The sequence below is a fragment of the Mytilus galloprovincialis genome, chromosome 3 (assembly GCF_965363235.1).
Source record: "Mytilus galloprovincialis chromosome 3, xbMytGall1.hap1.1, whole genome shotgun sequence".
Taxonomy (NCBI): Eukaryota; Metazoa; Mollusca; class Bivalvia; order Mytilida; family Mytilidae; genus Mytilus; species Mytilus galloprovincialis.
Window position 1 is genome coordinate 67,814,852 of NC_134840.1, and position 22,925 is coordinate 67,837,776.

Genomic DNA, 22,925 nt, shown 5'->3' on the forward strand with positions numbered 1-22,925 from the left:
TCTTGATTGTGCAACAAAGGTAGAATGTTTTAGTAAAATATCGATGGCTCTGAAAAGATGTCAGTAGATGCATGTCCAAAGCCTTATGTCCTCGTCTTTCGGTGGCTTCATATACCCTGAACTATTTCATTTTTTTATTAACGCCTATGGCGTCATTTTCATGGGAGGTAACTCGAGTACATGACAAAAACCTCAAAATGTTATTCGCCTGTGAATAATAGGGATATGTAATGCTGGTGTCATTTTTAAGGTGCTTTGTCCTTATTTGCCTTTAAATAAAAATTAACTGGATTATTCCATGTCACGTGACAACGTGTTACCCAATATAATTGTTTGTAATATATCTAAGGTATAATTGTTCAATTTAAGTTGAAATAAGCTTGAATATAGATATAAACAAAAGTTTAGTTTTTTTTATAAAGTAACTAGTGACTAACGGTTTAAAAAGTCCTTTAAAAGTATCAGAAGAAAGCCATTTTTTATAAATATTGAAGATATTGAATCTTTCTTTGAAATAAAAGAGATGATCAGCTACTTCTGGTTTAATCATGTGACAGCTTATATTACAGTGATTTCAAAATATAATGTTTTATATTTTTTACTCGAAACTGCAAATTAATTGGCTACTACTGGTTTCAAAAAGTCACGTGCTTGGTCATATGTAGGCTTAAATCACAGATTTAAAACAAATAACGTTTTCTATGTACTTTTGCTTGAAAGGATGCAAATCAGCCTTTCACTTGACATTTCTGCTTTTCTTAAGCGATTGTTTTAATTTATTATAAAAAAAAATTAATTTATAGTAATTTATTTGTAGCTGCACAACGGTCTTTCTTTGATCCTCTTTTCATATATTAAACAGATTATTTGAAAAAAAGATATATTTTGCAGATGAATTATATTTAATTATTTTGACGGCACCATCCAATCAATCGAGGACCAATACAGTGTTTTGTCGTGTCTTTTCATGTTTAAGTGGAAATAGAAACAATGGTTTTATCTAAAGTTTTAAAAAGGCACAAAATAGTTTCCTCCTGATAGGATTTAAATATGAACATTATCTAAATGGAACAGTGATTAGATTTAATAGAAAAGCTATCACATTTGAATTTAAGATTATAAATATCATGAATTGATGTTTGATGTGTCAAAATACTTGGAAAAGGAAAAAACATAATCGCAATCTAACTAAAAAGAACCAGACATTGAATGTTATAGAAATAAACATAAAAAAAGAACGGATTGGAATTCTATAAAATTGAAACTGCTTAATAAATACAGGTAGCTCTTGTGAGAGAATAAATAAACAGGTAGAATGATTACTTTATTCAGATAATTATATATGGTATAATGTATAAATATATAAATAAATGCTAATTACATGTTCATTTGTACATAGATAGATGATAATCATAAAAATAGATGTTAAAAATATGAAACGAGTGACTGTTGAAAAATAATTTTTATCCAATAATTGTTCTAATGCATGTCTATGTCATAAACTTAATCTTTTGTGCATGATTTTATCATTTTTACGCAAACATATCATACAATCGACCATTTATTTTATTCTCTCTGTCTGTTATGAAAAAAAGGTGTCAACTTATTCATGTTATTTATTGTCGTGTTTTAAAGCCGTAGTTTACCGATTGTCACCTTATATTAAACAATCAACAAAGAAGCATGGTTATTGAGCACGTCTATAGTTTAATAGTTTATTTTTAAACACATATTCATGCGTATCGCGATCACCGGATTTTTACGAGTGGGGTCACGCTAAGGTCATGACACTTGCATTCTGAAAATATGTCGGCGAATTGCATCCTGGAAGCAAGCAATGAAAAAATACACTTTTTCTAAATTTGGACAAATAAAAAAAAACTTCAGAAAAAAAATATACGTACTTTGAAAAGTTTTATAATGAAAACTATACATTTAAGAATTGAATGCTTCTTTTTGTAAATTCATTGGGGTGTAAAAGCGTTGACCGAAGTACATTTTGTATGAAGCGCGGAAGCGCTTCATTCTAAAAATGTGCGCACGGTCAACGCTTTTACAACCCTATGAAGTTACAAAAAGAAGCATTCAATACTTATAATTACATTTTTTTAGCTATGATCAAGAAAACACGAATTTTATATTGTTTTTATTTAATTCACCTGTGCACTTTATTGTGGGACCACGTGTTATCATGAATGAAAAGTTTTATTGAGTGATGCAATTGCTTACAGAATAACACGTGATGTGCAGTTAGCCAATCAGAATAAAGTATTGTAATGAAACATACATCTAATGTAATTATTTAGTTATAAAAAACAAATGCATCATTTTTTTAATTTGAGGTTTCATATGACTTTAATTAATTATAATGGGAGTGTTTGGCCTCATTTGCTTTTCCCCCGATAAACGAAATAGTAAAAATTTAGGGCCACTTAGTTGCTTTCCTGTGCAACTAAGGGTTGATGTAACAGGTTCATGATAATAAATAAAATATGTTTAAAATTAGAAGAAAAAAAGGTCATTTATTTTACTTCCCTTTTAAACGAAGACAAACTTTCCCGCATAACTTTAATCTAGAGAGATTTCTTTTTATTCTAAGATTAATCTTCATACTTTATTTAGTTACTTGAAAACATAAGGCAGTTGTAAAAGAGGGCCGAAAGATACCTAAGGGATATTGAAACTAAGTCATAAACAATATGACACCGACGTGGCAAAACATAAGGAAAAACGACACAAAGACAAACAACGGAATACATAACACAACATTTCACACTTACATTTTTAAACTACAAGGAACTACGTTTTCGACGCCCTCAGAAAAAGTTGACCATAGATGGATTTGGCTATTTTATTGGGTTATTTTTTTGTCATATATATCTTATATTGTTTCTGTTCTTTTAAATCCTTGGCTTTCAAATGTTCGGCATTGAGTATTACTGGTAAAGGTAAATCCAGATATTAAGCGCTTCGGACGCATGAAATTTAAATCTTCTTGTTATTTTTTAAAACCGAAGAACACATACCCCACAAAATTGGGATCATGTAAAGTTCGCCAGAAGAAATAACCACATCCTGCTTAACATGTGCACGTGGCATGCAAGTACAATCTTGGTGGTAAGTTTTTTTTTTGATAGGTAACATTCGAGAAAAAAAGGTAGTGACAACAATTGGAACGTTATTGTCGTCATCTGTGAAACAGATAATCCATAACGGTCCACATCCATGTAATGGTGTATGCACAACTTGAAATTGGATGATTTTAAGTTCATCACTCGGGAGTCTTGGTTTGATATCTTGTGAGCAGCAACCCTTTATCAAGAAAATTATGATATGAGATGCAAGTTCTGGAATATCGTATTAATCCGTATACAGGCGCTGCTGCAATTTTGGTAAATAGTTTGGAAAGTTCACAATTGGAAATCGTCTCTTTTGTCGGAAAGTTTTATTCTCAATCGACTCTGACGGTAAATTTTGGAATGTCAGTTAAAAGGTAGACTTACCTGTATATGTTATATCGTTTATCTCAAGTTATTTGAAGTTAGCTGATGCTGGTCTTTATAGGAATAAAGAATAAGTTGGAAAGAAGAGGAGCACAGTTGGTTCACATACGGGAATGCCGATTGTTTATTGAAAAAGCATATCATCCAAACATAACAATAATGTTAGCAATCTAGAAATCAAGAATCTCTAAAATGTCTGGATAGAAAAGTCAAATGTTTAATATTAAAAACAAGATGAAAGATACTTAGCTTGTGTTAACTATAACAGATCTGTGGAATTATTATCAAAATATTCACTTCTGATTTACGCAGTCCATGAAATATGTTTTCACAATAACTTTGAATTCCGGCTTTGATTTCTGATAAAATTCTATAAATGCTTTAAAGATTAAAGGTTTCGGGAAGATAGCAGGATATTGTACACATAAACAGCATGTATCTTAATTGTGGAATGCTGTGTTATAGAGTAAGAAATAAGGATATGTATATACGCTTGCAACTAAACCATAGATGTTTACAGTTACAACGTTCCATCATGACATCACCCTTACATTTAAATATAAGAAGTGAAGTTGTGGCAGGATTGCCAACTCGACAACTCTCATTTACCACATGACATTGCAGTTGACAAATGTGAAATCAGCTAACATCATGCTCTGCATAAAGCAGCAAAAAAAAAGAGAAAATTTTATGTCTAGAAGTTTAAATTTTATCAAATTCTTGAAAATAAACATTACGTACATCTCAATCTGTCTGGTATACTGTTTACAAAGTATACGAAGTCGAATTATATCACTTAATATTTTAAACCGGTCAATTTTTTATTTGATCTGAAAACAGATTTGTTTACACAGGTTGGAACGATACTTTAATAATCCGTAATGCTATCCAGGATATAGAATGCGTAAATGATATAACAACCAATCAAAGATGGTCAACTATTTTTGATCTGTATGTTATGTACCCATCACAAATGTGTGCATCAATGTAAGGTTATTTATTACATTGTACTTATATGTGATGAAACTATGCTTAAGTGCGGTATGGGCTTTGCTCATCGTTGAAGGCCGTACGGTGACCTGTAGTTGTTAATGTCTGTGTCATGTTGGTCTCTTGTGGACAGTTGTCCCATTGGCAATCATACCACATTTTCTTTTTTATATCTATATATGCATAAATCATTTTAATACTGTATAGCAATGTCGATATCAGTTACGATTATAAAAGTGATCAGGATCTGCGGTATTACCCATGGCCAAATTCTTCAGGGGTAAATTCAGTAAATAAATATACGTCATCAGGGACCGCCCATTAGGGGGAGAACTACCTGTATAAAACTGAAGTCATGTGCTCTTCTAATTGGCAGATAATGTTTGTAATAAATATTTTTGGGTAGATGGATCAAAACTAGAGTTGAAAAAAAATGCTGAATGTACTATTTTTTTTTACTACAGGGTTGAAAAGTAATGGGGGTCAGTATAGGAATTCAGTACGAATCTACATTGTTTGTAAACAAGGTCATGTGAATGCACAAAAGTGCCGCATGACCCTATGTTTTTTATTGTTGCAAAAGATAGGGCTACATTTGTACTTTCATGAATGATCAATCTAATTAAAAACCGATCTCTCATCGCTCCTGTTTCTGATATGTCGCGTGGGAGATCTAACGAAACCCGCTTTGAGGTCACATTAGAGTGACCTCGTAGGTGTGTCTTTTTCGACCAATGAAATTGAGTCTTCCACGATCTTGGAAGTTAAACGTAAGGCAAAGGGATGTAACTCATTTTATTTACGACGAAATCGTCAGTCAAAATAATTCATAAACTTTTTTGATTGGCTTATTAATAGGTCGTCAACTCATTTGCATATCTTTATAAATTCATAACTTTTAGTTCACTCACATGTGACCTCAAAACCGGTTTCGTTAGATCTCCCACGCGACATATCAGAAACAGGAGCGATGAGAGATCGGTTTTTAATTAGATTGATGAATGATATATAAAGTTTCTAATTTCTAAAGGTAAATTAGGTATAAATTTAATTCCATACATAGATTAGTATTAAAGTCAATGGGAGATTTTTTTTCTGAATTTACCTTTTCATCATTCACTTAAGATCTTAATAGTATGATTAACATAATTTTAGGATTGTTTATCTTTATTTATTACCCATGATGGTTTCTATTTGTTATTTATTTTCATGTCAAATGCGTCAATGTATTTATTTCTAAATTATTTTATCTGATATAAGACACTCTTGTCAGATTATTCTGAAGGTAAATAGATATGTTTTAATATTTGATTAAACGATATTTTCTCTTACAGTTTAAACTAAACCAGATCTGTTTCTTTTTATAAAGGACTTTCCGTTTTGAATTTCCCTTGTAGTTTATTTTTACACTTAGTTGTGGCCAAGCTTAGCGAAAGGTAGTGCGTCGTAATCAGTCAAACAAACTTTATTAGATTAACTCGTAAATGAACGATCGTTTTCATTGGTCGATTCAAACCTTCGACGTCACACCGGCGAACTAGAACATGCGTACTGTAAAGTTGAATGGACTGATCAGTATTCATGTAGCCGGTCAAGGTTGACGTTATAACCTTCCATCGTCGTAAGAACGTACATGATTGTTTGCTTGATTATCCCATAGCAATTCTTACTTTTATACATGTGCATGTAAAATTCATTGATTTTATAATTTTGTGTAAGAGTTAAATTTTAAACTTTAAAATCTTAACATTTTTCACGTCGAAATATTTTGTCTCCTCTCAGTTCGTTCTGAATTAAACGAGCTACCATTTTATTTTGATGGGGGACTTGGATGAAACATTTTATTTTTTTTAGTTGTAATCTCAGTCCTGTTTTTATTTTTCAGTCTGTTCGGTTCTGCCTTGTTTTTATTAGTTTGTCCGGATTATTTTTTAAACCTAAATCGTCATCCTGCCTTTTTTTTTGCCAAGCTGCTCATCCTGTCTTTTCATATCTTTCGCAAATTTTATGTATTTGACTAAAGATATTATTTTTCTGATTCAGTTTACTTGATTTTGAGAAGAAAAAAACCCGAAACTTTAAGTAAATTCAGAACATCTAACCAACCATGCTTTGTTTAGAGAGATGGCAAACAATGGCACAGTGGAAGAAAATGTACGTTATAAATTCCAGCGATTATTTCATGAATTTTATAAATTACTGTTTAGCTATTCTCGGTTGAAAAACGAACTTAAATTATATATGTAAATATTTAATAAATAGTTACATACAAAAAAATCAGTTTTTAAAAATGTCTTTATTCATTACATGTTTTGATAAAAAGATGAGTCCCTGCTTGTGCATGCATTCAGTCATCGTTAATTTCTTAATATTTCGTTTATCCTTTTATTACACATATATATAAGGTATGAATGCCAATGAGACAACTCTCCATCCAAATTACAATTTATAAAAGTAAACCATTATAGGTCAATGTATAGCCTTCAACACGGAGCATTGGTTCACACCGAACAACAAGCTATAAAGGGCCCCAAAATTACTAGTGTAAAACCATTCAAACGGGAAAACCAACGGTTTAATGTATGATTTTGTATTTCATTTTGAATACGCATGTATACTACACGTCACTTTGGCGGATAGTTCAACAATGTTATGCAAATCACTATTCTTACGGTATGAAATCAAAAGATAAATTTTCATCAAATTAAATTCGAAAACAGTACATTTATATTGTTCCTTATAAACTACAATATTTCTCACCAGTATTTCTTTTTTTTTTCTAGTTCTACACATAAAAAAGAAAACATCTTCGCCGATGTAACATTTTAATCCTTTTTCTACCAACATGCCTTCACTGAATTCATTTGAATTTCGTGATGACCATGATAGTACATTGCATACTACGTCTTCATTCACGTGCACAAATGATACGATTATAATAATAATTAAAAACCAATTGTTCAGAGAACCATTGATGGTCTTTCCACCAGTACAGATCTTTTTTATATGAAAATATTAAAATTCGGTTTTAAATGTCAATTTTAGAGACAAATGACAGCTTATTGAACGCTGATTCCAAAAATATATGGTTTCTATACAAAAAGATAAAAATAAGTGAGATCATTTTTTACTTCCGGTTTTAAAGATGTTACTTCCGGTATGTTTTGATAGTTGACTCTGATTCCAAAAATAGATGGTTCTGAATACTTTTACATTAAACTAGTACAAAAAATGGCTACTTCCGGTTTACAAAAGGTCACTTCCGGTTGGCTTTTTCAAGGTCACTTTGCTTGCTTTTTGCAAAAAGTCCCATGGCTTTATCATGTATACTTTAAAAGAGGAAAGAGCAAAGGTCAAAATCTAGAACGTTGAATTTACCAATGACCTTGAGCTCAATTCCAAGGTCATCAATCAAGGACCTCAAATCAAAAGACTCTAGGCCTCTACTTCATATTGTTAATGAGTTATATTACCATACAACTAATATTAGATATAAAAGGGGAGAAAACTCGCATTAAATGTTACTTACCCTTTTAAGTAAAATTTACGTGTTACGACATGTCGCAACTAACAATTGTCTGAAAATATTTTGTCGATATCTTGTATGATTTCTGAAAATAAGAGATAACAAGCCAAAATCAAAAATTTGAACATGACCTTGACCTTTGACCTTGACCTCATTTTCATTTTTTTGGACCAAGGACCTCACATCAAAAGACCCTAGGCCTCTATCACTTATGGTTTTCCAGTTACAAATTTATTTCATTTATTTCAATATAAAAGGGGAAATAACTCTCATATGGAGTCTTTCTAAAGCTTCGGTCAAAAGAAACCTAACATCCTGAGGATATAACGAGTAATTTGGAAAAATAAATTTGTCGCTTTCTTTTACGGTTGCGGAGGAGATCTGATAACAAGAAAAAACAGAGTTTGGGGAGATAACTCTTACAAAGAAAAGTGTTCGGTTAAACAGGGTCAGTTTCAAAATCGTATAGACTGTATGATATCATATACAAAAAAACTAAGCGACATCTTTTGAAACTTTTTTACACCGCAAGAAAAAAATTAGGCGGAAGAAAAAAAAAATAATCAGCACAAAATCAATAGGTCTTTCCACATGGAAAGGTGGAAAGATCTAATTACAGCAATACTTTGTTTTCATATATTTTTTAAATGAAACGAAATACTATTATATTGATTACAAACCCAAAGGGGACTTTTTTTAGACCTAACAAACGTGATATCTGCTGTCTCTTGCACGTTGATTTCGGTATCGGTCAAAATGACACAAAAAATAAAAAATCAATAAGACATGTATATAAACACAAGTAGTAAGGGACATTATATCTGGGTTTTGACACTAGTCGGCTTTAGAAATGGTATAAGTATGATATAGTTATCGCCAAAAATAAATTTAATAATCAATTCTTAATGTGTAGGCCTGTCTTACAAAATTTAATTCTGGTATCTATGCTAAGTTTATTGGCAGCAATGTCAAGACAGTTTATGATGAACCCCTGGACTGCCTCTAAGATTGTGTGGTTTATTACTTCCCTATTACAGTGATACAAGTACAATATGGCTCAGATCATGTCTATGTGTAATGTATGTGAGCTTTCAAATAAAATCAAGTGGAAATGTATCAATTGTGACTTGATGTTATGTGCAGAATGCAAAACAATAACACACTCAAAATTTAAAGGATTTGAGCTGCATACTATTATTGAATTAAACCGTTTAGGGACAAGGAAGGCAAAAAGTGAAATACGAAATTTAAATCTTGAGAAAATTATGTGTACCTACCATTGTGATGAAAAATGTTGTCTTTATTGTAACGATTGCAAACTGCCTATCTGTTTGTCATGTATTCTTGAAAAACACAGTGGTCATAAAGCAGTGAAGATTGGTTTTGTTTACCACAAACAGAATTCTGAACTGGAAAAATTCAGAGGTTCAGTGGAGATGGAGCTTTCACTTTGTGCTGAGCAACGTGAACGAAAACAACGTTTTTTAAACAGCTATTCTACTATAAAAGAGAAAATCCTGGAAAGGGAAAAAGCATTAAAAGAAATTATAACTGCACATGCTTCAATTCTTATGAAGGAACTTGATGACATTTATTCATATGATGACACATCATTTGCCGAAGAAGAAGCAAGTTTACAGAAATATGAAAACGAAATAAAAGAGAAAAAAGCAGATGCAGATGACGCATTAGATTCATGTGATGCAACTTCAGTTTTAAACACTTTAGAACAATTTGATTATAAATTACCAGAAAAATACTTTAAGGAATTACCACAAGAACATATAACGTGTTTAACACTAGGAGAACCAGAAATAGATATCAAGTTCAACATTAGACCATTGAAGAAGGCTCTACGTATGATAGAAATAACAGAAATTTATGACACAGGAAACCTTAATATTTCAAACTTAAAAACACTTACGAATAGAACTTATGTGATGACCGATGAAAGACATTATTCCTTGAAGCAGTTTATTTTCCAAGATTCTAAATGTGAGTTCAGAAAAAGTATTGAAGTGAGTGTATTTGATATAACAGTAACTAACGATGATCTTATACTCGCCTCATATGGTGATTCAGAAGTTATTTATAATATAACCGACTCTGGAAAGGACATTTTCAAGTCTGTTTTATCACCTAGACTAGTTAGGGGAATTCATGTGGATGAAAATCATCAATTGTTTGTAGGATTTATGAATACGACCGGTATACAGGAAACTGGTATAGTAATCTTTGATTTGAAGAGCGACCACGTTCAGGAATTTTCCATCCCGGGAGACAGTGATTATTTTACTATACCCGATAAGATTACTACAAAATGGAATGGTGATATTTGTGTTATTCAGAGTAAAACTGTCACTAGCTGGAAAGGAATAGTAATTGTGTACGAGTACGAGTACGGTTTAAGTCATCCACGTGCTCAAGTTAAGTGGATATATATTGCATATATAAGATTGCATATTTTGGCTTTAACATTGATTCACTGATAGGGTTTTTGCATCGGAACTAAACACATTTATTTCTAAAAAAACAGTTGTTGGCATGACACGGGTTATGTTCTTCTCATATATTTTATGATAGTATGATACTAAACCCCTAACGGGAGGGATTGTACCTGATTTTCATATGATGAAGACATAATCTTTCAATCAGTTTAATTGAGGTCTGGAGCTGGCATGTCAGTTAACTGCTAGTAGTCTGTTGTTATTTATGTATTATTGTCATTTTATTTATTTTCTTTTGTTACATCTTTTGACATCAGACTCGGACTTCTCTTGAACTGAATTTTAATGTGCGTATTGTTATTCTTTTACTTTTCTACATTGGCTAGAGGTATAGGGGGAGGGTTGAGATCTCATAAACATGTTTAACCCCGCCGCAATTTTGCGCCTGTCCCAAGTCAGACGCCTCTGGCCTTTGTTAGTCTTGTATGATTTTAAATTTTAATTTCTTGTGTATAATTCGGAGTTGAGTATGACGTCCATTATCACTGTACTATTATGCATATTTTAGGGGCCAGCTGAAGGACACCTACGGGTGCGGGAATTCTCGCTACATTGAAGACCCATTGGTTGCCTTCGGCTGTTGTTAGCTCTATGGTCGGGTGGTTGTCGCTTTGACATATTCACCATTTCCTTTCTCAATTTTATATGAAGGACATAATATCATCAATTCAACGTTAGCATTTTCTCCGTGTGATATTGTGACCACCGGCGACCTGGTATTAACTTCAGATCTATTAACCAAAACAATACACATCATTTCATCAAATGGGGACTTCCTTACATTGATAGGTGAACAGGAGGGTGTCTTTTCTCCAAGGTGTCTAACTATAAACGAAGAAGGACAATTACTAATAACAAGTTTTCAAACAGATGATGACTGTGCTAAGATTTATGTCGCAAAACTTTTGATCTGACTTGTACAATCATTATAAAAACATTATGAAATAAATTACAGTGACTTGACTGTTAGTGTTGCTATTCACCAATTGCAACCCATTCAAAATTTTGACCCAATTGCAATTTGTTTTATTAAATCAAATTGTTCAACTGGTTAAAAATTTGAACAAACTGTTCAGCCAAAATGTGAAAGTGCAAAGTGATAAAATAAATCATACTTACAATCCTATATGTATGTCTGTCACTCCACTGTATTGATGTAATTCCTAAATGAGTCTATCAATCTGTATAGGTATATTACAGCCATTACCATACTAAAGGTGAACTGTTTTATTTTGAATTGCTATAAAAATGTCAAAACTAAGCTTTTATAGAGTTTTTTTTTCGAAAAGTATTCTATATTTATAAGAATCACACATTATGTGAATAAAAACATTTCATATTCAGTAAAATATTTGAAATTGCAATATGTTTGTAGGAAGGGGAGATAATCGCTTTTTGGTTTCAAAAAGTCTTTATTCAAAAGAATAGTGTTTTAGGTTATCTCCCCAAGGAAGCATATTGTTATTTCATACATATTTTACTGAATATGAAATGTTTTTATTCACATAATGTGTGATTCGTATAAATATAGAATACTTTTCGAAAGAAAAACTCTATAAAAGCTTAGTTTTGACATTTTTATAGCAATTCAAAATAAAACAGTTCACCTTTAGTATGGTAATGGCTGTAATATAACTATACAGATTGATAGACTGATTTAGGAATTACATCAATACAGTGGAGTTACAGACTTATAGGATTGTAAGTATGATTTATTTTATCACTTTGCACTTTCACATTTTGGCTGAACAGTTTGTTCAAAATTTTGACCAGTTGAACAATTTGATTTAATAAAACAAATTGCAATTGGGTCAAAATTTTGAATGAGTTGCAATTGGTGAATAGCAACACTAACAGTCAAGTCACTGTAACAGAGTATTTTTTTTTCATTTGTCGTTAAACATAGACGAATCTGTCTTTGGTCATACTATCAACTTCTGATAGATATCAAAAATTCGGTTGAAGATACAACGAAAACGCAGTAGTCAAAATTTGATAAAAAGTTATGTGTGGAAAGTAAGTCAATGAGACAGTAACCCAACGACACAATGTCTCAGCTTTGTGTTTACTTTAAAAATTCACAAGTAATGATATTTGTGAAAGAAGTAAATAAACCCTTTTTTCAAAAATACAATTGTTTCATTCGTTTCGTTTAAAGTCTTATATCAAAGGATGAGACACGATACTCTGTAATGTTGTTAATATGTAACAACCGCTGGGGTGATACCATATCGATCACTTTTTACGAGATCTAATACGATGGAGTCTATCTGCTGTCCAGCATTTAAACTTTTCACAATGTCATTGATGGTAACAGTTTAATAGTTCCATAGAACTGGTTTGTTCCAAATCTGTTTAAGTAATCGGTACGCATCTTCTTTTTATACTATGTCTCATAATATGGATTGGAAGAAATGTTTTAGCATAATGCTGCAAACTGGTGTTAGTTTGAAATAAAGAAACGACGAAAGGTTCCAAACAGACATTCAAACTTGTCGGTCAAAGCAATTGCAAAAAAAAACAATATCCGAAAAACAATGAAAAGACAAACAACATTCTATAAAAAAACATAATAGAAAACCTCAGTTGCTACGAATAATTAGTTACATCACTGTGAAAAAAAAGAAATACAAAAATAACTCATATGGAGCAGGATCTGCTCAACGTTTCTGTGGAACTATTAAACTGTTACCATCAATGACATTGCGAAAAGTTTCAATGCTGGTGATGTAACTAATCATTCGTTCCTACCGTAAAAGATCTTGAATTCACTATGATCTACTGATGTCTTTTAAAAAGACTTTATTTATATAGCCCTTGCACGGTCAGGCTAGTTGTATCATCTTTGTCAAAAGCATTTCCATCTTGCCTTCTGATAATGTTCCAATCAATTGGGTATGACCTGGTCTACATTTAGATCTTATTATCGTCTCTAGCTTTTGATATCACTACAAATAAAACCATTTGGAATATCAGGATATACCATTTTACCTGTTGTAAATTATGTAAATTCATCATACATTCTTCAATCATTCCATGTTTTGGGTTGTCTATTTGCTCTCTGTGTGTGACACTACAATCCATTGATTGTTGCAATCCGATCTGTCTATTTTGCCGTGTTGAAAATTCTTATCGAAGTTGTCGTAAATTTTCAACAAAGGGTTTTGAAATAATGTTACACCACAAAGTTCAACAGAGTTTGTTTCCTGGTGAAGATGTTTTAAAACAAATTCACCAGCTAACGATTTAGTTGTGTTGTTGAATTTTTCTGAAAACAGGTAGGGTGGGTTTCTGATGTTTAATTTAGAAAAACACAATGATGTGGTCAATACTTGATCAGGTAGGGTTTTCAATAATCATCGATTGAATCGGTTTGAATTTTCTTCAACTAAGTCTGGCTTAGTTTCCTACTATAATTTTGTCCTTCATTCGACGTTTTTCTAAATGACAAAAGCTAGGTAATTTGGTATATCCTGATATCAAGATAAGTATTTTCTATCAGCTCACTATATCAGTATGTTATCTCCACATGAATACAGCACAATCTATATTATCAATAGTGAATTTGTAAGCGGTAAGCTGATTTAATTATTGCCTAATAATCTAGGCAGCTTATTTTGGTTGCTAAAAGCTCAGTAATTCCTTAGCTATTAGTACATATGTATTTATTAACTATCGATAGCACATGGGTTTGTTGTTATATTGGGAACCTGTGTTTATGTTTACAATAATATTTATAATTGTTTAGCATAACAATAAATGACCTTAACAAAGTTAAGAGTTTAAAGTTCTTTGTATGATGTGCAGTGAAGTCCCCCCCCCTTTTGTGTACATGTTTTGTATAAGCTTATAATATTGTAAACGCATTATGTTTTTTCTACAGATGTTAAAAACAACATTATGAAATTATGGTTTTGTGATATGAAAGATACTTTTTCATTAATTCTCATTGTAGATATGTTTGTAAGACATTTATGCTGCAGCGGTCTTGGTGTGCTGGCAAAGTGATTGAGGACAGTTGATTTATTTGATAAAAAAACTTTGCTGCACTCGCAAAGTTCAACAGAGTTTGTTTCTTGGTGAAGATGTTTTAAAACAAATTCACCAGCTAATGATTTAGTTGTGTTGTTGAATTTTTCTGAAAACAGGTAGGGTGGGTTTCTGATGTTTAATTTAGAAAAACACAATGATGTGGTCAATACTTGATCAGGTAGGGTTTTCAATAATCATCGACTGAATCGATTTGAATTTTCTTCAACTAAGTCTGGCTTAGTTGCCTACTATAATTTTGTCCTTCATTCGATGTTTTTTCTAAATGACAAAAGCTAGGTAATTTGGTATATCCTGATATCAAGGTAAGCATTTTCTATCAGCTCACTATATCAGTATGTTATCTCCTCATGAATACAGCACAATCTATATTATCAATAGTGAATTTGTAAGCAGTAAGCTGATGTAATTATTGCCTAATAATCTAGGCAGCTTATTTTGGTTGCTAAAAGCTCAGTAATTCCTTAGCTATTAGTACATATGTATTTATTAACTATCGATAGCACATGGGTTTGTTGTTATATTGGGAACCTGTGTTTATGTTTACAATAATATTTATAATTTTTTAGCATAACAATAAGTCACCGTAACAAAGAGTTTAAAGTTCTTTGTATGATGTGCAGTGAAGTCCCCCCCCCCCCCCCTTTGTGTACATGTTTTGTATAAGCTTATAATATTGTAAACGCATTATGTTTTTTCTGCAGATGTTAAAAAGAACATTATGAAATTATGGTTTTGTGATATGAAAGATACTTTTTTCATTATTTCTCATTGTAGATATGTTTGTAAGACATTTATGCTGCAGCGGTCTTGGTGTGCTGGCAAAGTGATTGAGGACAGTTGATTTATTTGATAAAAAAAACTTTGCTGCACTCGTCTAGGCGAGCTGTTTCCCATAGATATGTGTTTGAGTTTTTGTTCATAAATACTTTATTTGCGTTTGAGGGCACGAATAAGAAAATAGCAAATTGTGTCTTTCACCTGTTATAATAATTGCTACTTTGTTGAAATGCTTATGATGACTTTAAGTTGTTATAATCCTTTTCATTTGGTGAATAGTTTTCCCATTGGCAACAAGGAACATCTGCGAATTTAATATGCAAATTAAGTATCTAATAAGATCAATTGCTGTTTGTATGGATTTCATCATATTCTATCAGTACATCACTAAAAAGGGTCCGACATAGTACCTTCTTTTGTAATAAATATTACATCAACTGAAGAACTCTGTTCATTAAAATTTTTGATGGCGTGTATTGTTTCAACAAAACCTTACAGATCTTGTCGAAATGTCTTTTCAACAGAAATTATAACTAAAAGTTATTAGGGTTTATTATCACATAAGCAACACGACGGATGCCACATGTGGAGCAACATATGTTTACCCTTCCGGAGCACCGGAGATCATCCCTAATTTTTGGTGGGGTTCGTGTTGTTTATTCTTTAGTTTTCTATGTTGTGTCATGTGTACTATTGTCTGTCTGTTTGTCTTTTTTATTCTTAGCCACGGCGTTGTCAGTTTATTTTCGATTTATGAGTTTGACTGTCCCTTTGGTATCTTTCGTCCCTCTTTTATTGAAAGGAAAGATTGGACACAGGCTCTTGTGTATAGCGGATTGGTTTGTTGTTTTTCCCTAACTAGTGAGTCAGTTGATAAGTGATTTAAATAAATTTCGACATTATGTAACATAGGGGCACTAAAGTTACTTTTAAATAGCACTTTAGTTGATTTAGTGAAACATTAATTTAATGTTAAACCCAATAAATTGATAACAAGATACACAAGGTTTGTACAAGTAAGATATACAACAAATAACACACGAGAAATTGCAGGAAAAAAATATTATTTTGAAAATCGTTTTTTTGTTGTTGCAAAACTCATTCACAAAGAGAGAGGGTGAAATGAGAAAATTTATGTTTGTTAAATAGGTTTAATCTTAGTTTGGCATTCAACATTTTTAACTGAAGCATATTTTATGCCTAAGAATAAGTTCCAAGAATATGACAGTTGTTATTCATTCGTTTGATGTGTTTGAGCTTTTGAATTTGCCATTTGATTAGGGACTTTCCTTTTTGAAAATTCCTCTGGATTCAGAATTTTATGAATTTACTTTTTCCCAATCAAATTTTATAATGTAGACATCAAATTTCAAGTTAGTAGATTTGATAAATGATGCCATAAAAAGATTGGTTCTGTACAGAGCAAGACATTCATTTTATTTAAGGGATTCATGATTCTGAATGCAAAAAAGTATATTAAATATGGCCAAATATCCTATCACTGGTAATGTTTGGGTATCATGATCCTTTATTGCACCCAAATTGTAGCAAATAGGATATTATAAAGCGAGGTAGGAGTATTGCATTATTATTCACCCTTTTTCAATTGATCAAAATAAAAAATAAATGTCCCTTCAAATTTTTCTGCACAAGCTTACCAAAAGAGGGACGAAACATACCAGAGGAACAGTCAAAATCATAAATCGAAAATAAACTGAGTGTAGAAATTAAATTGGTGTGCATGCTTTTCTTATACTACTGAATTGTATAATGTTATTTAGATCAAGGTTTTAATTTTGGTATAATCTTCACTAAACATTATCAATGATGCTGGAAAATGAAGTCAATTAAATAGTTACTTTTTGGGAGAGGGGAGGACAATTAATTACCATTTATTTGGAAAAGCTTATTAAAAAATTAAAGAGAAATTTTAGGAGTGAGCAAACCAAACGTCATAAATAAATAGCAACAAATTAAATAAACACAAGTTATCACTTCATTTTTATTTTTCGTTAAAAAATTAGTAAAAGGGCTGTATTGTCTAAGTAGTTGAACAACTGTATCACCAGACCATTCAACACTTAGATTGTGATTTGAATCCTGTCTGTAACAGGTGTGCTCCACTCCATTCATAATTGAATAGGATTGTTAGTTTTCACATGGATGGTCAGTGGTTCTCTCTGAGCACTCTGGATTTCTCCACAAAATAAAAACTGACTTCCAAGAAATAGCACAATAGTGCTAAAATCTGTGTTAAACTACCAACAGTCAAACAATCAATTTTTAAAATTAAATCAATGCATTTGTATTCAGTTAGACAAAAAGGTGACCAATACTGAATTACAGACCTTGTTCCTTTGTTTGATTATTGTTATAGTTGTTTTTCAAGATGGCAAAAGACAACAAAGTGCAAGAATATATATTTTATTTCAAAAAAATAAAGTGTACAAATAATAGACCAGAAATAAGTTGCATCAATCATATGGTAAAACAAGAATGTGTCCATAGTACACGGATGCCCCACTCCCACTATCATTTTCTATGTTCAGTGGACCGTTTAATTGGGGTCAAAACTTTAATTTGGAATTAAAATTAGAAAGATCATATCATAGGAAACATGTGTATTAAGTTTCAAATTGATGTAACTTTAACTTCATCAAAAATTACCTTGACCAAAAACTTTAACCTGAACTTTGCACTATCATTTTATATGTTCAGTGGACCATGAAATTTGGGTCAAAACTATAATTTGGCATTAAAATTAGAAAGATCATATCATGGGGAACATGTGTATTAAGTTTCAAGTTGATTGGACTTCAGCTTCATCAAAAACTACCTCGACCAAAAACTTTAACCGGACGGACGAACAGAGGCACAGACCAGAAAACATAATGCCCCTCTTCTATCGTAGGTGGGGCATAAAAAAAGAGTTGTGAATTCTCATTAAACTAACTACATTTCCAGACAAGACAATAAATCTGGAAAATATAACAGGTTAATTATCTCAATAGATAAGATCACATGTTTTTGGACTTTTTAAAAACTCATTTCTGAATCATGAACTGTATTTTTAAATAATATTTTGAAGCATAGTTATTACTCTTGCTAGGAAGTAGAATAGCTATTTGTATTCCCTGTTAAAATTAAGAATAATAATTGGTTTATATAAATATTACAATTACTAATAGTTATTTGCCTATCAACATCCTTGTATCTAAACTTGATTATATTGCTAGAAAAGTTAAAAAAGTTTTCAACATTGCTCTGCGGTGCAGTAAACCAGTAGTTTAGCTGTATTATTTCCAACAAGGGAGATAATTTTCAGACATGAGTTAAAAAGAGTACTGAATCTTATAGGGTCTAGATAAAACTATGAAACCATCATAAAATAAATCTCTCAAAAAACAATATTCTTTCAAAATAAAAATAAAAAAGGAGATAAAAAGCACTAGAACTAGTAATCGACCTTAACTTATGTTACAAAGGGGAGATCACTTAAGCTCTGCAGATCATCATAAGAAAAATAAAATTGTCTCCCTTATGTAACTTGTTATAAAAGAAATAACATGCTATTGTTTTTCACTGAATAACAATGAAAGGATTCTTTTAAATGGATACTGTTTAAAATATTTGTATAAAACTTTAAGTTAAGCATTAAGCAAAGTCAACATTTTGTGAGTAACTAAAACAATTACTGTGTTTTCATTTTGGTCATAAAAGAATGTTGGAAAAACCCATGATACATTGTATATGATAAATATAATATGAAACATTAATACTTATAATACTTATACATTGCAATATAAAAACAATTTGTATATGAAAACTTTAAAATAAAAATATAACAAGTAAATGCAAGAAATAATCTATAAAATGTTGCAAAGATAAACAAAAATAAATTGAAGTAATGTAAATAAATGGATGAAAAAGTCAAATATATCATCTTGTGTAAACTTATTTCTTTTCAAAGATAAATAAAAGGAAAAAGGTACACCATAAAAATCACATTCCAGTGAAGATCTTCAAAAATGCATAAACATTTAAAGAAATTTGTTTAAATACCTACAATAAGTTTTTAACCAGTAAATTTATTTAAAAAAATACTTAACTGATTAAAAATTGTGTCTGTATCTATATCAACATCAGGTTGTTGTTTTTCTTGTTTAAATTGTTTCAGACTTGGTCATGTTAGGGCATTTCATAGCATACTGTAAGGTATGGGTTTCACTCATTGTTAAAGGTGGAGACAAGTTTGACATTCTCATGACAATTTATATCTGTTTCAATTTTCTTCTAAAGAAAAGCAAAAAATAAACTGCTCTAAATTAGTTGGTTAACAGATTATTGTAATTTTTGGTTTGGTTTTTAAAAGGCTAATTTCATGGATATAGATATTATTTAGGAAATAAAATCCCCAATGAAAAATGCAAAATTGGCTTTAAGGAAGGAACATTTCTTTCTCAAAATTCACAAAAAAACATTCCATCATATCAATTCCAAGGCAAAACCGAAAAAATTTGAACCTCCACCTTTCTTAAAAATGTTGCAATAATATTATTTCATCACAAATACCAGTTATTAAATGTAGAAATAGAATAGAGTTAAAAGTATTGCACATTGATATAAATGCTAAACTACTGAAAATATAATCTTAAATACCATGTTTCCCACTCTGTATATAAGCCTTATGTCATCTCCGTTGTCATCAATGGCAAATGACACTTAGCAATAAGTCCATATTAGTCTCATTTGCAAAGGATTACTTTAAATACATTTTAATACAGAATCTCAATGGATTTATGAACATAATTACATAAAATACATAATTTGATGAAAGATATTATATAAATAACTCTCAAAGTAATATTCTATCACAGCTTAGCACTTTGATATATTTAAACCAATGATATAAAAGTATTCAAAAGGAAAATACAGTGGTACAACTAAATATGTTTTTAAGATGAAATAACATTAAAGGAATAAAGCATGATCTTCCTTGTCCGTTATAATTTCAACTTAAGAAAAAAATCATTTGAACATGCAATTTGAAAAAAAATTATGCAATTGATTTTATTTTTTATCTAAGAATACATATATATATATAAGAAGATTTAGTTTGAGTGCCAATGAGACAACTTTTTTTCATCTTTGAAGCATAGACTATTTTAAATAATAAAATGGTATGATTTTTTGGGTCAGTCGAACAAGAAATGTGGAAACAAATAAAAAAGTAAAAAATTTGAAGAAAAAAAATGGGGAAAAAACACTATTTCATTTTGTTCAAAACTATCATATGATATGATATGAGTGTCCTTGTAAAAATAATATCACAGATAAAATCATTAAATATACTCCATCATAATCCTTGTAATGTCTCTCAATAGATTATTCACCAACAATTTCTAATAATATCTTCTTGTAATCACCACTACATTCTGATTCTATTGATGACCTCAATGTCTTTCCACTCACTTCTTTATATTTCACTTTAATCTCTGCTAAATCAATCTAGAAAGAGAGGAACATGTATGTCATTAGAAGAACAGAAACTCCATTTAACAAAATATGAATATACAAAAAAAGTAAACGCAAAACAATTTTTCATTTGATTATTTGAAAACTTCAAATAATGGAAATATTTTTGGAAATGAATGCACACAGTGTTTATATATCTCAACTTGTATGATTCGCTCGTGTATGTAACAATGTTTTAGATTTGAACGAGAGAAATTTATGTATTACTGAAAAATTATTACACCAGGGTTTTCGATATCACAAACTAGTCAAAACATTTACTAAATTTTATCAACGGTATAAGGACATCATTCGTAAATATAGCTCAACATGCAGACTTCTTATACATTCAGGTATTTCACATCCAATTTTTTATGGAAATATTCTTTATAAAGCACAAAGGTGTCAGTATTCACCTCAAAAACTAACAAAACCTTTGAATAGACTTATTAAGAAGGGATATAGTTACAATACTGTTGTCAGGTCATTAAAGATTGCATATTATGGTGTTAATATTGATTCACTTATAGGGTCTTTGCATTGGAACTAAAAACATTTATTCAAATACCAGTTGTTGGCATGACACGGGTTATGTTCTTCTCATATATGTTATGATGGTATGATACTAAACCCCTAACAGGAAGGATTGTGCCTGATGTTCATATGATGAAATCATAATCTTTCAGTCAGTTTAATTGAAGTCTGGAGCTGGCATTTCAGTTAACTGCTAGTAGTCTGTTGTTATTTATGTATTATTGTCATTTTGTTTATTTTCTTTGGTTACATCTTCTGACATCAGACTCTGACTTCTCTTGAACTGAATTTTAATGTGCGTATTGTTATGCGTTTACTTTTCTACATTGGCTAGAGGTATAGGGGAGGGTTGAGATCTCATAAACATGTTTAACCCCGCCGCATTTTTGCGCCTGTCCCAAGTCAGGAGCCTCTGGCCTTTGTTAGTCTTGTATTATTTTAATTTTAGTTTCTTGTGTACAATTTGGAAATTAGTATGGCGTTCATTATCACTGAACTAGTATATATTTGTTTAGGGGCCAGCTGAAGGACGCCTCCGTGTGCGGGAATTTCTCGCTACATTGAAGACCTGTTGGTGACCTTCTGCTGTTGTTTTTTTCTATGGTCGGGTTGTTGTCTCTTTGGCACATTCCCCATTTTCATTCTCAATTTTACACTTGTATATTGCAGGTCTATATAGATTAGACCGTTGAATTTTTCTGTTTCAATGGTTTAAACTAGTCATTATATGGGCCCTTCATAGCTTGCTGTTCTGTGTGAGCCAAGGCACTTTGCTGAAGGCTGTTCTTTGACCTATGATGATTTACTTTTTACCAATTGTGACTTGGATGGAGAGTTGTCTTATTGGCACTCATACCACATTTCTTATTTTGTTATCAAAATCACCCGGTATAGAATTTTTTCAGTGCGGGTATAAAAAAGGGCCTTCTTTCATACTTGATGTCCAAACCCTTATAGAGCTATATGAAACTCAACCTTACCTTTAAAGTACAAGAAGGCCAATGATAGAACTTTCTTTCTGTTCACCCATAATTAAAGATTAAATACGAAGTTTATCCTGCATACACTTACCTCAGATCTTGATACAACAATCCTGATTAACATGCTGTCATTTGTACCAAGACCACTGAAGGCTCTACTCAGTCTATCAGCATAAAATCCTACTGGGTCTTCTACAACAGTTACTGAAAAACAAAATATAAATCTACTTATTAATATTTTCTATTAACCTTTAATGAATTTTCTAAAGCTGAAATTAAAATCAAAATTGATGATGAAAAAAAATTGGCTGCACTCAAGCTTAAACATATACATAACTTGAGAGATGGCACTGTCCATTTAATTGTTTAATCCACAACTTGCTCTAGATGTCCTACTTCTATCAAATAATCATTGTGCTTGACTAGGATTGTCATTTTTTCCTATGGAAGCTTGAGTTTTCTCTGGGCTTCCTCCACCAATAAAAACTGTTCGCCACGAAATAGTCCAAAAACAGTGCTTAAAAGTTGCATAAAACATCAA

General features: G+C 31.3%; 2 protein-coding genes across 2 annotated transcripts in view; one reads left to right on the forward strand and one right to left on the reverse strand.

Annotated features, from left to right (window-relative positions):
• Window positions 1-9,071: 9,071 nt before the first annotated feature.
• On the forward strand, window positions 9,072-14,548 carry LOC143066771 (uncharacterized). Its single transcript, XM_076239582.1, has 2 exons — window positions 9,072-10,411; window positions 14,482-14,548. The coding sequence occupies exons 1-2, from the start codon at window positions 9,072-9,074 to the stop codon at window positions 14,546-14,548; spliced, it is 1,407 nt and encodes a 468-aa protein (XP_076095697.1).
• A 3,218-nt stretch (window positions 14,549-17,766) lies between these two features.
• The window catches only part of LOC143066772 (annexin A6-like), a 69,682-nt gene continuing 64,523 nt past the window's right edge, over window positions 17,767-22,925 (reverse strand). The window contains exons 28-29 of the mRNA XM_076239583.1: window positions 22,476-22,588; window positions 17,767-20,864 (exon numbers count right to left, since the gene is read on the reverse strand). Of these exons, the coding sequence (XP_076095698.1) occupies window positions 20,742-20,864; window positions 22,476-22,588 (236 nt within the window). The 3' untranslated portion in view covers window positions 17,767-20,741. The remainder of the gene's footprint in view (window positions 20,865-22,475; window positions 22,589-22,925) is intronic.